The sequence below is a fragment of the Lycorma delicatula genome, chromosome 2, assembly GCF_047948215.1.
Source record: "Lycorma delicatula isolate Av1 chromosome 2, ASM4794821v1, whole genome shotgun sequence".
Lineage (NCBI taxonomy): Eukaryota > Metazoa > Arthropoda > Insecta > Hemiptera > Fulgoridae > Lycorma > Lycorma delicatula.
The window spans coordinates 157,451,575-157,470,435 of record NC_134456.1 but is presented as its reverse complement, the minus strand read 5'-3'; the positions used below and the strand labels follow the sequence as shown (position 1 = coordinate 157,470,435).

Genomic DNA, 18,861 nt, shown 5'->3' with positions numbered 1-18,861 from the left:
ATAAAAAAATAAATAATTCTACATTAAACCAATCTGTGTTGTGCCATTAAAGCAATGAATCTCATTGCTGTGCTTATTAAAAGATGGATGTCTGATTATTAACTGTATCTTTTGTGAATATACGATGCTCCTAACCTTTTACTTTTAAAAATTTTCATGCATGACTCATTGTTCTATAATTTAAATAAATAATCCTAACTGCTTTTTTGAAAAAGGGAAACTCTGTCAGCATACTTTAATTCTGTTGCCGCTTTCTTCACATTTCAGTGCATGATGAGAGAGAATAAACTTTACAATAAAATACAACATTTACACATAACAAAATATTTTACATATCTTGTTAAAATGACCAAATGGACTTCTGCAAATGCTCATTTGAAATTAATGTACGAGCACAATTACTGAGGATCATTTAAGCAGCATTTATAAAAATTGGGTCGTCATTATGAAAAGAAGAATCTGTAGTGGAAAACATATGCTTTTATACCAATATATACAATTTTTTTTTTGTCTTTGATTTTTCAATACTATCAGAACAATATTTACATAATCCTTTTATGTTTTATTCCAATTAATGATATAAAGTTTGATGTTAATTTATTTTTTGTAATAGTATGCTGAACTTCTGTCACGTGGTAACTTTTCACGTGAAGATATAGTAACAGTATTGACTGCAAATCATGGAGATTTGGAAGCAGCATTTATGGAACTGAACAAGAATCAGTTAAAGCCATTTCTAATGAGAATATGGGGGCCACCACAGGGCACTGATAATGATAGCGGGAACCTTGCTCAGCTCCAAGGCCATGGTAATCATCAAATTAGTTGTTTTTTTTTTTGTAATTTTTAGTATTCTTGAAATTTTGTCTATTTCATTATGTTAAAGTAGTTTTCAGAAATTAGACTTTGTTTTTAGTAGAATAATGGATATTAGCTAATACTTTTATGTTGCAGTTTGGTTATTGATTCACAAACTAGATCTATTTATTAGGCTACCTCTACTATACAAATGTTTTAGCCCAGTGGTTCTTAAACTTTTTTTTCACTTACCACTCATGTGAATACTTGAGAGATACAGATTTGTATCTTACAGATCAATAGCACACCACTTAACTATTAAATATTTAATATATCAGTAGGATAGCAAGAGAGTCAATCTCAGAATGGAAAAAAAATAAAGAATTACAATCTCTTTTAAAAATCTATATTTATTGTTTTAAAATATGATGTAATGCAAATTTTTTTATATATTACAAATTTTTTAATTACACTAGTCAACATAAAATTTGGAACTAAAAAGGAGTAGTTGTTCTATGTAGTATTTTTTATATGCTGAATCTGAATATGTTTTCTGAAACAATCCATCATGTAACGTTCTCAACTTACAACCCCATAAATTTACTTGTTCCATCATTCGTGGAACAAACCATATTAATAAGTTAGTACATCTATAAATTTTCTTATTCACATCTGATTTATGAGATGTGTATATTGTGATACATGCTGTAGACCTATATTTGATACATAACAGTCGAATGATGTCATTTCATGTCAAGCCAAACATGTATAGATGTGTCAGTGAGTCAAGGAATGAGTAATTCAACGTGATGAACTTTTCTTCAGTATGAATTCAGCTCTTGGTATGACTTGCTGTGTGGTAGTGGTTTTATCATACACAATCTTATAAAGATTGTTTCATAGGTGTTGCCATAAATTTAGTGAAACATTTTGATGACATAACAACTTTTGGTGTTATCTAATTGAACATCTAGATTTGTTAAATTGTGTGTGTGCATGCAAGCGTGTATGTGTTTCACTTGTGTTTTACACTTTACGATGAAACAATTTTATGCAATATTTTAAGTAATTAAGTATTTATAAATTAAAACTAAATTATTTTTATGATTAAGTAAATATTTCTGTAATATTTCAGTTTACTTTCATTCATTAAAACATTTTGAATTTTACAATAAATAAAATTCAGGCTTGTAAAAATTCTCAGAATATTTGTTGTTATGTTTGCGAAGAATTCACTACAATAATTAAAAAAAATCAGTATTGAATCTGCTGAAAACTGCTTACAAAGATTATTTTGACTATGTTAAACTAACCCTGTAGTTAAAAGGAAAAAAAGAGCATTTTCATTTTGGCGTACCTATGATTTGGTGAGAGCCTACTAACCATTATAATGACTGCTATTTTTGTTTAGCAAATGTTACTGGTTTCACTTCAAACAATAAAAGCAGTACTGCATACCCAAATGTATGATTCCCCAGATGGCTCAACTGATAAATCCTCAACTTCAATAGATATTAATTACATTCCAGAAGAATCAAATATTGAACCTCACCTCATCACACATGCAGAACTGAGTGATCTAATTCGTGACTTGTATTTGTCGAAACAACATGCAGAACTTCTTGGTTCATGTCTTAAAGAATGGAATTTATTAAACAAGGATACTAAAATTTCAGTACATAGAAATCGAAATGAAAATTTACTGAAATACTTTAGAAGAGATGGTTTAATTTGTTCCTGCCATGATGTTGGGGGGGGGGGCTAATGTCTGAACTGAACATTGAATATGTTATTCATGATTGGCATTTATTTATAGACTTATCAAACAGAAGCTTAAAGGCGGTGTTGTTGCATAACTCGAATAATTTTTCTTCTATGTCACTAGCACATGCTGTAGGAATGAAAGATACGTATGAAATTATGTCAAAATTCTAAAAACTATTAAGTATGATGAACACTCATGGTGAATCATCGCTGACCTGAAAGCAATAGAGCTTCTTCTCAGTCTTCATAGTGACTTTACAAAATATATATGTTTCCTGTGTTTGTCAGTCCAAGACTGTTAAATCCTTTAACAGATGGATATTCATGTTTGTGGGATAGTCTACAGATAAACACTATGCAGTTAAAGACTGGCCAAAAAGAAATCAATTTACCCCAGGAAAGGAAAATGTTGTCAATATTCTCCCTTGTCGAAGCAGATCGTATTATTATACCAACACTACAACTAAAACTAGGCCTGATGAAGAATTTTGTGAAAGCATTAGATAAAGATTGAGACGGCTTTAAATAATTAGGTGAGGATTTTTTATTAAGTGAAGTCAAATTAAAGGAGGGAATATTCATTGGGCCACAAATAAGAAAATAAATTCATGAAAATATATTTGACAGCAAACTGAATCCTAAAGAATTAACAGCATGGAAGTGATTCAAAGATGTCATTGCTGGTTTTCTTGGAAAAAACCCCTGAAAACCATGATCATAAATGAACTCTTAGTGAACTATAAAAATTTAGGCTGCAGAATGTTACTGAAAATTCATTTTTTTATTTTCTCATTTGGACTTTTTCCCTCTAAACTTGGTGACATCAGTGACAAACAAGGAGAAAGGTTCCATTAAGATATATTACAGATGGTATGAATCTCTGATGAATGACTACTGCTGGATAATAAAAAAAGAAGACTTCACTGAACACAAAACTAAAATAAGAAAAAAGAAATTAAGATAAATATAAATGTCTACAAAATAAAGGTAGGAATTTTAATTGTAATTATTATTATTATTGTATTCTATTATTTAAGAAGTTTCTCAATGTTTTAAAGAGTCGTAACTAATAATCTGAGGGTGATGAAGAAAAACTGATTTCATTTTAAGATTCAGCATAAAAAATACATTCTAAGTCACCTACTCTTATGCCATTGGGGGGAATGTAAGACCATAGTCCCGGTGGGGGATACCTTTGGGGGGTTTCCCACTAGAGGCGAAATGTCAAGAATGAAGTCATGGTGGGGAGTTCCTGAAAGGGAATTCCTCATTTGTGGCATAGCATGCAAAAATACAGGGTCCTGGCTGCCTGGGCGGGGCCTTGCATCCATCCGAGGTAGTTTGATGCAAAGGCTTCCCCCAGAGCTGACTTCATGCTTAACTGCATATCCAGATCAGGGATGAGTGGGGAAACTACAGATATATTAAAAAAATTCACCGACTTTTATCTCAGTTACAAATTTTTTTTTTTTTCTTTTGTTGACCTGTGTTACTTTTTACAAAAACATTTACGTATTTTATAATGAGATGTTACATTATTCATTTACTTACATTATTGATTAAAGTATTCTTGAATTGAGTGAGAAGGATTGCACACTTGAAACAAGTTAAGAGGTATCTGGTTCAGTTGAATATAATATTAAACAAAAATTTGAGTCAAGGTTCAATTTATTACAAAGTTTACATTTTATTATAGCAGAAAATCCAATTTCATAAAGGTTTAACCTTTAATCAAAATTCACATAATTCTAATTGAGTAAATTGCATCTTGAAACCTCTAATCGCAAGATAGTTCTATCAAAGGTTCTATTTTGTTATTAGAGTTTCAGCAGTAATACCCATATGAAAGGGTTTCATATCCATTTAATTCAGAATATTCTATTTAAAATATTCTTCAAAAGTTATAGTAAGCATTAAGCAATGGCATTTTATAATATTGAAATGAAATTGTTTTTAATTTCAATTTTGTGAACTGTCACAAAATTATCCAAATTTAAAAAAGACAATAGGTTTTCATTTGAAACACTATTATTAATTACTTGACTTTTTTTTTATAAATGCCTTTATTTTGTCATCAACTGAAAATCAGTTTGTTGCTTCAACTTGTAATCGTAAATTTAATGCATTGATACAATTGAAAATATTTGACAAGTAGGCAGTTGTGATCTTCAGCTCATCTGTCAGTCGAAAATGCTGTTCAAAATCCAATAGGAATTCTATTTCCATTAGAAACCTCTGAATGTAACTCAAAAAACCTACTTAGCATTTTTCCTTTAGAAAGCCATCTCATCTCTTTGTTTAGCAGTAATATGGTCTCTGTCATTTCAGAATCCAGTTTCAAAAATAAATGAGAGTTTAAAGCTCAAAATTTGATAAAATTGACTACCTTGTAAGTCAAATCTATAGCTTGGAGAACTATACAAATCTCTACAGCACTACCTATGTCCTCACCTTCCATATACACCAAAGTATCGTCAGTAAACAGTTTTATATTACTTTGTGAAATTCAATGTCATTTATGTATATTGTAAATAGCAGAGCTCCTAACACAGTTCCTTGTGGTACCCCTAAATTAACAGCTTTCTCACTAGAGATCACATTATCTTTCCCTTCTATAATTATTTAAATACAATTTAAACCAACAATATGCGTTACCTTCTACTGCATATGCGTCACCTTCTATTGTTGTTTCAAAAGCTCTTTTAAAGTCTAAAGTATAGCTATGATGACTTTGTTCTTATCTAAAGAGCGCTTCCATTGATTCAGAAAAAAGTCAATGCGACCTCACATGAAAGATTTTCCCTATAACCTGATTGTTCATCAGCAAGTATGTTGCTATTTTTACATATTTATCAAATTGTTTTTTCACACAAATTTCAATAACTTTTTCAATTACACTTTTACTATTTATATGAACGACTGATATTATTTCTTCGTACTTATTAGTCCCTTTTATAAGGGATACCAATAGTCATGCCAATTTCTTAGTCATACCAATTACTAAGTTCATGAAAAAATATCGTGTCATGAACACTAGCCAAATGATACACTACACCAGTGATCCAAGATATATTCTTTATTCACATTCATATTCTTTATTTCACACAACATCTAATTACTGAGCTCATTAATCCAACTGTTAATTTTATAACATGCCATTCCTAATGTACGTAACCACTCCACCAGTATGAGACAACAATGAACCAGTGCAACAAATCTTATAACCATCAATATTTATTTCTTTATCATTTACGTCAACTGTTAGATGTGTTTCACTTAATATTATCATTGTTTGACTTTCTTCTACGAATACTTCTACACTTTCTAAATTATTTAATAATCCTTGCACATTTAAATAAATAATTTTGTTATTTTTCACTGACTTTAATTGCCATTGGTACTGTATGTTCTTTTGAATTTCATCTATTTTGCTCAAATAACTGGATAGTTCTTATTCCATACAGTATGATTATATTCTAATTTTAGTTTCAAATTATTGTTAGCTCTTTTACTCGTAATACATTCTTCTATGTTCTTATTACCTTCTAATGCCTTATGTCCATGTCCTAAACATTTTCCACACACATAAGAATGAGTTGCTTTATGATAGAATGTGTCACTTTCACATAAGAGTGTGTCGCTTTTAAGATTTATTCGCTTTATGATAAAATCTCCAACAAATAATAAATCAATATGATCCAATGTTTTTAACCCTTGAAGCGGTAAGTGTCAATTAAATCAACAGGTATATGGCCCCATAAATTGCAACTGTCGATTTTGCTGACAGATCTCACTCATGTTTTGAATTAGCAGGTTAGCCAATCTTCTTAACTGTATTATCATTTTAAATACAAAATTCCCTTCTTTCTCATAGTATACTTTATATTCACTGGAAGGGCTTTGGCTATTTTCTACAGCAATGAAAATCGAGGTAGCATTTGTGTATTAGCTATCATTGTTTACATTGCCGTGCTGTGTTTATTGTTTGTTCTTGTGTTTATGTTTAAAATGTCTTGTTTATTGCTAGTTATAGGTAAGAATTTTTGATAGAAAAGTCTCGTAAAACTATATTATGTGATCCAAGTTTTATAAACAAAACCTATGTTTTGAACAAAACATACATAAACTCTGCAGCGGTCATTCATAACCTGTAATATTGTATTATCTGATCTTCATCTACTTTAGTTGTGCTTTATCGTTTTTAGTGTTAATAATTTTTTTTGCCTTGTTTAGTTGTATAACAACACTGTTTATATTATAAAAACATGGCAGGTAAAGGGTTACATGATAGTGAAGTAGAGGATTATACTTAAAATAGTGAAAATGAATCTGACATTGATATTGAAGACCCTGACTATGTATCAGAGTCTGACAGTAATTCTTCTGGCTCAGATCCAGAAGATACCGCTTCCCTATCTGGATTTTCAAATAACTCTCAACCAGGGCCTCCAAATAACTCTCAGCAGGGCCTTCAGTAATTAGTATTAGTACATATGGACTGAGATACATTCAGATGAAGAGACTTTAGATCCTAGCAATGTTTTTTCTGTTGGAAATGTAGGCCCTACTAATCCTCCTCCTAGGAATGCTCAGCCAATAGAATATTTCTGTTTGTTTTTCCCTGAAAACCTTTAGCTGCGATTAGTTCATGAAACTAATGAGTTTGCCAGGAATGTAGCTGCTGAAAAACAAGAGCGACTTCAAAGGCATAAATTCAGCAGGTTACACAAGTGGGTTGATGTAAACACAGCAACAATGAACGCTTTTATTAGTTTGTGTATAAACATGGGACTGACTGTGAGGAAAAACCACAAATCCTACTGCAATACTTGTCCATCTCAATATATACTTTAGTAAAGCAATGTCCCTGATGAGGTGGGAATTGATTAGCTGTTTCATGCATATTAATTCTAAAGCAAATACACGAAGTACTGATCCAACTTATGATCCTTTTCAAAAAGTAAAATACTTCTTAGATTTTATGAACTCTAAATTTAAAGAAAGTTATAAATATTATTAAAAATTATTTACTCTTTGAATGTACTTACATTAATCTTTTTTTTTATATTTTCATTTCTAATGCGTGTAAAATAATGAAACAAAAACAGTTTTTCTTAGAATGAAATGTTCAATTATATCTATATCTCAGAATAAGTGTAATTATTCACTTGTTTGAGAAATGTGTGCAGTAAAGAAACAGATTTTCCTCTTGCAGATTATATTCCTCATTTTTTATTTTATTAAATTATTACTTTACATTAATGATTAAAAGTATTAACTTAGCAATATTCTTTGAGATTTTCTGTTTAATTTGGTATACAATAGGCCTGATTAGGGTAAATATCATTAAAATGTCAGAAGTTTAGGAAAAAGGCTATATATTATGCAAAATTACTTGGAATTTTAGAATTGATGTATTCACCACTTTGAGAGTTGAATTTATAATGTCTCCATTCTAAGTTTATATATTTGTGGTTCTTATTTGTAAGTCTTGAAAAGCTTTTACCATCAATCTTTATACTGGTATCAAAATTCATTATTTTTGTACTTTTATTTTCTCTCTTCTTAACATATAAAAGTTTCATTTTAGCTTCTTCTAAAAATCATTTTATCTTTTTAAATTCTCCAATAACAAATTTTCACTTTCATTATAATTTTCACCATCCCAAATTTTTATTATTAGATCCTTCATGACTATGTCATTTTCTCCACAATCTTCTCATATTCTTTCTTTTATCACCTCCTTTACTTTCTCTTTATCATCCTTTGACTTACACACACTCTGTGAATTCTACCTTTATGAGCATTTTTTATACTCTGAATAGGTATCACCAATGTAAAAATATTGTTCATTGTAAAAAACTTTAATTTTCCTTACAGATGACTCGGAGTTTGTTGATGCTCATGAAGACTTTAACACTACAGATGAGGTGAGTGATGTGATTAATTATAATGAGGATACTAGACAGTCAAATTCAAAATCGTGGTTAGATACTCGTGATGGTGAAGTGCAAAAAAACAATTCTAAAAGTATTGAATTGAGTGTACTTGAACAAAAACTGGAAAAGGGTTCCAAAAGTGGTGATAGTTTTATTGGTAGTATGCTTTTACAAAGCTCTTCATACAGACCTACAAATGCAGAATTAATAGATTTAGTGAAACAGCAAAGAAAATGGTACTCTGAAACAAATTTACAAAATTCTAATTCTGATGATGAGCATCATATTAAACCTTTTAGTAGTTTTCAAAATAAAACTTCTGTAGTTAAATCACAAGCTTATGGTGATAAAAAAAGTAATTCTGTAGATAAAAATATTATAGAAAGATTAATTTTAGATGGAAATATACATCAAGTTACTAAATATTTAGAAAATAAGGATATAGATTTCAATTCAGTTGATAATTTGTTAGGCAGTGTAGTTAACAATAGTGTAATTAATTCTAATACTAAGAAAAGTGATGGGAAGAGTGAAAAAAGTAGATATGTTGTAAAAGATGCAAAAAATTTGGATCATTTCAGTCATGAAAATTTACTTTTAGTAAGCAAAAACGTTGATTTAGAGGTGCCTACAATAATTGTAAATAAAACATCAGTAGGTACCAACATATTAGATAGTGGTATTCCTGATCCTAGGTCGAGTCCAAAAAATTTAAAAGAGTTAATTAGTTCAAACGAGAGCATATGTTTAAGTGACAGAGGTGATTCAGTGGAAAAATATGAAAAATCATTTGAAAATGTGAATAATAAAAGTAATTCAAATTTGTCTGCAATAAAACCACATTCCCCACAGTTAAGTAGTACTTCATGTGAAAGCTTATGTTTTTCTGATGTAGAGAAAAGTAATTCTATTCAAAACAGTGGTAAGGTATCATCTACATTAGATTTACATGATAATCCAGATATTATAACATCCTCTAAATTATTAGTTACTATTGACAAAAACATGCTTAATAAAATTTCCAAAAAAAATATTAAATCGTCATCATCTTTAGAAAGTCTTATGGATAGTTTTAAACAAGATGAAATCACTTTTGATGAACATAATTTTCCAAGCAATAGAAATAATTCTTCTGTTAGAATACAAAATGTTAACAACTCTGATAATTTTAGTCATCATATGAATAGTTCTACTGAGAGACCATCTGTATTCAGTGAATTACTTACAGACCAAACTAAAAATGTTCAGATTAAGTCAGATAAACATCTTGAACATAGTAACAGTAATGATGAGTTTTTTGATGTTGAAAATGTAGATTCAGCTGCTAGTACATCTCCTGATGTTAAACCAACTTCCATTACAGATAAAGGCACATATTTTGAGGAAATATTTGTTAAGACGATAAATTCTTTAGAAGATGATTCTAAGACAGGAGGTGAATCTCTAGAAAATGAAAATGAGAAAAGTAAAATTTTGCCCATTAATGTTGGAAATATAGTTGTCAGGAAGGAAATAAATGATGAAAAACATATGAATAATGTAGCTGAAAAAGAAATTTCTCAGATTGAAACTGAAAATAATGAGCATAAAAAAGAAGATTCAGAACTCCAAGTACTAATTAATGAAAGTATAAGTAATCCAAACTCAGTTGAATCCATTTCATTTTCAGGTAGTCAAACAGAGAATTCTGTAAGAAGTGATAGCACTAATTCAGAAAAATCATCTCGTAGTTTATCAATGGCAGAAAGTCGTACAGAAATATTGGAACTTCTTAAAGCTAGTCTTTCAAATGATCAGGTGCTTGATAGAATTGTGTTCAGTTTATTTGAAAATATTGTTGGGAATAATAATCTGCCAGATGAATCAAAAAAAATGTTAGTGGATATTTCATCGCCTTCAAGCGATGAAACAGTAATTTTACAAAAAAAAAAAGAACAGTTTAAAAGACTTAGTATTTCATCAGAATCTGAAATTAATGCTGATAGTGAATTTTTTGAGGCTGAAGAAGAAGTAGAAAGTGGTGATATTAGTGTTCTTAATAAGAATATTAAAACTCAGTCAGATGACAAGAAAGTGTTGGATAAGGATATAGTGGACAATTATGTTGAAAATTCTAATAAAGAAGATAATGAAAAAAAAAATTATAATAGTAAGCATATGATATCTGCAGTACCTGACAAACAAATTGGAGAATTTGAAGAAGAGGAGGAGAATGATGATGAAGAGGAAGAAAGTGAGGAGGTAGAAAAGGAAGAGAAGGAGATGGTAGAACTAGAGGAAGAAGTTGAGGAGGAGGAGGAGGAAGAAGAAGAAGAAGAAGAAGAAGAAGAAGAAGAAGAAGAAGAGGAAAAAGCAGACCCATTAGACCATAAGAATAACAATGAAGAAAATGAAGATAAGATTACAGATCCAGAGGAATATAATGAATTACAGACTAAAAAATCAGTACAAGAGGTTGATCGTGAGGTGAGTAGTGATATGTAGTAGAATGGATATACATTTAATCTACAAATTAAATGTAGATATTTTATACATATATATATATATATATATATATATATATATATATATATATATATATATATATATATATATATATATATATATATGTATATATATATATATATATATATCTGTGTGTGTATAGATATTCCAATAAATATTAACACTCTCAGATTGTGTTCAGTTCAAAATAAGAATGTGTCTATTTAATATATATGATACAAATATTACCTACAAATTTTCCCTTTTAATTATAAAAGATTAAAAAAAATTATTAGAGGAAATTAGCATTCAAAATGTATTAATTATTAAGCTATAAATACAATTCCAGTTGCTAATAGAGGGATGGATACATGCCTCACTTACTTTTATGAAACAAAACTGGCTGTCTGATATATTTAACTTGTAACCGTGACCACTGAATATAAGAATGAAAAAAAAATGTGTTTTGGGTGGTATAAAATTTCCCTTGAGTATTCTGAAGGTTACTGCATCTGTGTATGTGATTATATGTATACTTGTTGGTGTAGTAATTTTATTTAATTCCAGTTTTAGTCTTCATGTTTCATGAATACAAGGAAAGAATTTCAGAACATGTTCTACAAGAAAAAAATAAAGTAAAAAGTTCTTACACATATTTCCATAAATATCTCGTTTTTGAGTTACACCTTACATAAAACCTCATCCTAATTTTAGTCATACTGAAATTCATGGAGCTTAAATTAATGGATAAATTTTACGGTTACATGTAGTTTTCAACTTGAGAAAATGAAATAATTAAAAAAACAACCACATCAGCTGATACCAATGTGGGAACAGCTGTGCCAATCACTGAAGATGGGTAACCAAAAGTTGATTCAACTTGTTGAAAAAGTTTATATTTTTAAATATCATTACTGACCATGAATGAACTAAATAAGACATTAGATGGATTGGACTGATATTCACTTACAGACTCAAGGAATACAAATATGCTCTGCACACAACAAAATCAACTTATACCAATCACCTTATAGGTAGAACACATTAACCTTAAATGTTAATTTTACGTGTGGCACATAAAAATGAACACTTCAGTTCATGTGCACAATATGAAATTTACAGACTCTTTGAATTTGTCAGAAACAGTATAGTAAACATATATACATTATATATATACCGTATATACAAATACACATTAACAATAAGAATTCAATTGATACTGGAAACTCACCTGAAGAACTTAATAATTATTCCTATTAAGATGTTTGGAACTATAGTTCAGTGATTTTCAAAGTGGCTCATAAGCAGTTTTGTAAATATCTGGCAAAATACACAGTATATTGGGTATGAGTAGAAGATTAGCCTACTATTCTATTCTTCCTGTACAGGAAGTAGACACTTAAGGTCCAGTTATATTTTAATGTGTTATACCTTAATTTTAATAGTTTAATACTGTCTTCTAGCCACCATTTTGTTGTTGAGTTTAATTAACAATAAATCTTCCCTTGAGAATCCAAAAATGTAACAAGTTGCATGTATACTATTTGTGATCAGGGGTCCAGTTACCTATGGGCCCCAAATTAACAAAGCTGTAAAAAATGTCTGAATGTCTATGAAATAACATCAACCAATTAGCCATATTCTCAATTATTTTCATAAAAATTTAAAAAATCTATATCATGACTAATTTGTCTGCAATTTGTCATACGGAAAAATAAATTCAATGATTGTATAACAAAGTACATAAGTTATGGTGCAAAACAACAAAGTACATTAAAACAATTATTAATTGCTTATATTTATTTATTTCTCTTTTCAGCTAAACCAATTTAATGAATCTTGAATTGTACTTTTGTTCTGGCAGAGAAATAAATCTATTTTATATTCTAAGCGATTAAAATAATTTTTTTTTTATTAAAAGAGAATATTTTGTCTTTTTATATTCATTATGTATCTGCAACTCCAAAACATTGTAAAAACTGGATTTTATACTTCCTTTAGATTGCATCATGTGAAAATAGTAATATAGATGACCCTGATTTTTCAATAATTAGGATCTATTTGTTGCTAAATTCTATAATTTTGGTGCAATTTAAGATTTGGTTTATTCATCTCAAAGTTATTTTTGAATAATTCTATGATAAATTGATAATTGCTATGGATAGTAAAACAATATAAAATTCCGTTTATGTAAATAGAAAGTACAAGTAAATTTTACTTGTACTTACTCATCCTACTCATACTTTTAAAGAGTGCAGTAAAAGCAGTTTTATTAGATGTATACAATTAGGATTAAACTTAATTGTTGTTTTCAACATACAGACACCATAATTGTTGTTATAAGTAAGATTTTTATTTCATGTAAAATCCATGAAATAATAAAAAAAAGTTTTACTAGTAGGCCCAGGTTTAATCAATATGTACATCAGCTACTAGTGTATTGTGCAGCTATCAAACAGGAAACAGTCTTCAAGTTAGTCCATAGGCAGCTTCCCCTATTTGATACTAAAAATGTACTGGCACTTTAGGTCTGGCATCTTCAGCTTATAGCATATAACATGGTCAGATCATCTCTAGAACTGATAACATGAAAGAATTTTCATCACTGATGACGGGGTTCAAGGATAAGTAGAAGGGATGGTTGATAGCAAGGATAGTCAGGGTAGATCAGGGTAGTTTGCCATCTTGCACAGGCTTTCGATATACCTTACTGACATGTTTTAGTTTTTTATTTAGTTGATTAATGTATGTGTCAGTATTTCAATTTTTTGCTTTACAAACAGAATTACAAAGGCAATTTGACTTATCATATACGAATGTCAGTTTGTTAACCGATCCTTTAATAAACAAAAGATTTTTTGAATAATTTTAATTTTAAGTATTGATATAAGCAACTAAAAATATGAAAAATGATATAATTAAGAGCAGCATCTAAATGTGCTGCAGTATGTTAAGAGTAACAAATAAGGTTTTTTTCCAATTTTTGTTTGTATTTAAACAAAAGAATTTTCATTATTAAATCTGAACTTTATCACATCATAAATGAAGATAGAATTTTATAATTATGGCATTAAAAATGATTTATTAGGTCTTAATTAAGCCTAATTTTCTATAATTAAAAAAAAAATTGGTTTCTTTTGAATTTTTCCCTTTCATTTTGTTTTTTTTTTATTTTTTTTTGACAAATGTATTATTTTTATAAATATATTTAGTTACTTTATGTAGTTTCTTATTTTATACACGTTTTTATTATCAGAGACAAGCTCGAAGATATTTAGCTGAAGGATTAGTTGAGACATATGATCAGGCAGAACTAGCGGTTCAGTTGATTGAACTAGAATTTGATAAGGAATTAAGTATTACTACAGCAAAGGAATGCAGCAATTTACCGGCTGCATTAGCTCTTCTACAACAGGAATGTCAACTTTGTGCAGAAAAATGTCCTATGAAACAAGTAAGTAAAGAAATCATAATTTAAAAATTAACTAAATATGTAATTTATTATTTGCCAAATGACTAATCGATTGGTTTTTCCAAATAGTTCTTAAATATTCTCTGTAATCAATTGAAATTATGAATATTAATTTTATAAATGTGAAAATAATTTTTTTTCAGATGGTCTCGATGTTGGAGTGTGAACATTTTTGTTGCCATGACTGTGCGCTCCATTATTTCACACTTCAGATAACTGAACGGAGCATTAATGACTGTGTTTGTCCATTCTGTAAACAGCCTGATCTAACAACTCTTGATGCTGATCGAGCTCTTAATTATTTCAGCAACCTTGATATTCAGTTGAAAGGTTTTCTTCAACCAAATGTTCATGAATTATTCCAAAGAAAATTAAGGGATCGTACATTGATGCAAGATCCTAACTTTAAATGGTGTGCTAAGGTAACATATCGTAATTATTTTAAAATAATTTTTTAACATTATTGTTTTGGTAATTGAAGTGTTGAGTAAATGTATTATTTGATTCATTAACTACTTCACTTAATTTACATAATTCATATCTAAAAATATTTTTATGCTTTCAGAATATTTCTGTTCTCAACCTATTTAAAAACTATTATAAGTTAAAAATGATGTAACTAATAATTAAAAACTATTAATTTTAACTATTAAAACCTATTATACTATTAGAATTTTAATTTATTCCAATTGCATTACTCATTTAACCCATTTACCACTATGGCTTACTGTAATGTGCATTATATCAGAAAGGGAGAGTTTTTTTTAGTAAACATTTATGTGACATTTCTTTTCAATATTTTACTTGAAAATTTTCCTCATCATGTAAAGTTTAATTTATCTGTAAAATCATAATATATTCACCTATGCCCAACAGACTACAACATTTTGTAATGGACAAGAACAGTTGTCTACATCATTTGTCATGGCTGTGATCAGTCTACAAGTGACAATCAGAGCCATTTCTATCTTTACCATAATGTTGGGAGTGCACAGCTATAAAAAAAAATCTGGCAAGCAATGAATTGCATAACTTTCTCAGTTACCGGTCAAGTTATGCGATTTTTAAAAAAAACTTTCTGAAAATTTAAAAAAAGATTTTTTTAAATTTTATTTTAAATTTGGGAGCTCCTCCATTAGGGGAGGGGTATTAAATTATTTTAGTAACTATATCATTTAACAAAATACATTTTGAAGATTAAAAATTTGAAATTATAAAAAAGAATTTCTCATTTTGGGGGATTCCCTGACTCAAAAGGAAACATATTCAGGTAAAATTAATTTTTAAGAAGATAATCTTTAAGTGGTGATAATAAATTAAAAAATAAATTTTAACATTAAAAAAATACAAAGACATCCATAACTCTGAATAAGCAAGTTATCATTTTGTAGAAAGGAAGTGAAAATTTTTGGCTAATTTTTTTTTTCAAGAAATACTAAAGAGTAAGAGCTTACAAAAGATTAACATTTTTAAATTTTAAATGCAATAGAAACATGCTAGATGGATTTAAAGTTAAAAGCAATTAAAAATTAAAAAAAAAAATTAAACAAATATTTTTTTTATCACAGACCATTGGAGTGCGATAGGCGAAAAATGTTTATACTGTTGAAGGCCTATTGAGTTAGAAAATACAGATGCAAAAAACTGCCATTAACTCATTTTATTTCAACCAAAACAATCCCCCCCTTCTTTTTCCAATTTTTGCAAAAATGCATTACATTTTTTCACCATGAAGGTAGTACTTGTCTACCAAGTTTGAAGAAAATCAGTCAACGGGGTCCAGAGTTATAAGGCCAAATACAGCCCAACATAAATATGTACATACACATAAACATCCATTTGAAAAAAAAATAGATTTTTTGGTCTTGAGAATACATTGAAATAAAACACTTTTAGATTACTAACAATCTATTTAAATTTTTTTTTGTTAAACATAATTTTTTTTAATGTTTGTTTAAGGCACAAAACTAAAACAAAAAAAAAAAACAATTTTTTAAGATTTTTTACTGATGTATATACTTTTCAGTTATGTCTATATCTGCTATAGCAGTATATATCACTATAGCCTCGAAAGTAAAAATACTACAAAGTAATAAAGTAGGTCTCTGTTGGTGGTAGTGAGGTAGTATTTTCCTTTGCAAGGAAAATAGGTTTTTTAAGGAAAATTCAGACATACGAGGAACAGATTTTCTGTTCTGATATGTCTCTATGAAACTACACATCTACTTACTTTAGACTACCCTTTTATTAATTTTTAAACTAATATTTATCTTTTCTTAAGACTATATTTGTTACTTCAGCACAATATTTCTATTAGTCAGTAACTACATGTTTATTTATTAGACATGACATACTTAATAGTTTAAGATAAATTATATATTAGTTTTTAGGCCATATATTTACTGACTTGAGTAGATGTACATATTTTTTAAAGACAACGATTTGTCAATTTTGAAATTCTCTTAATGCTACATATGATATGAAAAGCTTCTGGAACATTAATAAATTAAAAAATTAAAGTAAACCTAACAGTAACTTAATTGAGTCTGAATATTGAGTTATAATTATTTTTGTTATTCAGTCACTCTTTATTTACTGAGCCAGTTTAGTATGCTGCACCATTTACGGAAATGATTTTTTGAATCTAGACCTTCAGAGCAAATTAAAAGCGTCATTGAAAATGGTGTAAAGATAATCCATCTAAAAAATGTAATACTGCAGTGGGTCTTAAACAAGGCTGCGTGCTCAGTTCAATATTTGTGTTTTTCCTTGATGGTCTGGAGAGAAAAGGATAAGGGATTTGTACATGCATTAACATAATTTTATAGGCTGACCATTCCTCCAAAGCTTCAGTATAGGATTAATAATAACTTGCAGAAGTAGTATGGGCTATGGAATTATAGTCAATTTGTATAAATAAAAAATAATGAAAATCAAAATGGGGTAAGATAAGAAAAAAATGAAAAGTGACATATTATGGAAAAGTGATGATCATGTTAGTAATAATAAATATCAGAGGTAAGTTTTACTGTTATTTTGAATGTAGACTGGCACTTACCAGAGAAACTGTTAAATCCCATGATCATGATTGAATATAGGTTGGAATTACATAATAAAAAATAAAAATATTAATTTGTCAGCTAAATACATATTTAAGATCTGTGCTAGAGCATATATTTTTTATATAACATACAGGTTTTGGTTTTTAAATAATACAATTTAAAAAAAAAAACATTAAGAAATTAAGATTAATTATTTTTTTCATTAAGAAATTATTCACTCCCAAATAACATCCAAATTATATACTTCTTAACAAACTAAATAATGAGGCCTCATTGCATGAATACATTTTGAAATTACATTTTAATTATATTTCTGAAGTGCTAAAGATTATCAAACTGGTGCGATTATGACATTTGATACAATGAAAATATAATTTCTTTTGATATAGAGAATTGTATGCCTTGGCATTCAGATATGCAGTGAATCCACAATACTTTAAACTGGTAAGATGAGACAGATAGATTGTTGGAAGTAATGAGAGATTGATTTAAAGAAAATTTATAGTGCAGGTTGAAGCACCATTCAGATTGTAAAATGTTATAGACCTAAATGGTTTAGAAGATAAAAACAATTTCATACATTAGATAAATTTTCTGATATTACATGGATTATGAAAGAGATGTTTGTGCTAATCAGTCTAAACTGCAACCTATGAATCAGATATAATAATATAAACTGTTCTCTATGTAATAAGGAAGAGCATAATATTTTTCATTTTATTACAGGGTGTCATTTGTTAAAAAGATACCATCAGCTATGTTTGGGCTTTGGTGAATTCTTATAAGACTTTTTTGTTCTTATATAAATTATAAGGACTGGGATAAGTTGGACATATTTCTGTATGGTGGCTTGATATTTTAGATGCCAACTTATTAGGGAATAAAATTGCTAAATGATTAAACAATATCCGTACTTCATTATGAATTATTTTTTATAAGGTATCTTTATGATTAGTTTGAGGTCTCCTTAAAAAGTACCTGTATTCATTTACATTATGATTATGGGTTGAATTCATAATTTTTGGTAGATTTTCTGATGTAAAATGTTACTGTATTTATTGTGAAAATTGTACATTTTATTGTAGTTTTATCTTTAAAAAAAATGATTTGAAATATCATCAAAAATAAAATTACTTCCTTTTCAGAAATATTTGAAACTTGCCATGTGACCTTGTGTCTTGAACATAAGATCAAGCAGGAAACTAATAAAATACATCAATCTAAAAGTATAAAAATTAAACTACAGCGATTGTAACATTACATCAGTCAGACTGGACACAGATTCATATACAAGTACAAAGAGCATATACAGGCACTATACACAGTAGCATCAACTTTTCCA

General features: G+C 28.7%; 1 protein-coding gene across 5 annotated transcripts in view; it reads left to right on the top strand.

The window, feature by feature from the left end:
- The window catches only part of LUBEL (Linear Ubiquitin E3 ligase), a 220,522-nt gene that overhangs the window by 126,007 nt on the left and 75,654 nt on the right, over positions 1 to 18,861 (top strand). For all 5 annotated transcript variants that reach the window (XM_075356534.1, XM_075356537.1, XM_075356532.1 and 2 more), the window contains 4 exons: positions 614 to 809; positions 8,443 to 10,967; positions 14,242 to 14,439; positions 14,601 to 14,879. In XM_075356534.1, coding sequence (XP_075212649.1) covers positions 614 to 809; positions 8,443 to 10,967; positions 14,242 to 14,439; positions 14,601 to 14,879 — 3,198 coding nt within the window. The remainder of the gene's footprint in view (positions 1 to 613; positions 810 to 8,442; positions 10,968 to 14,241; positions 14,440 to 14,600; positions 14,880 to 18,861) is intronic.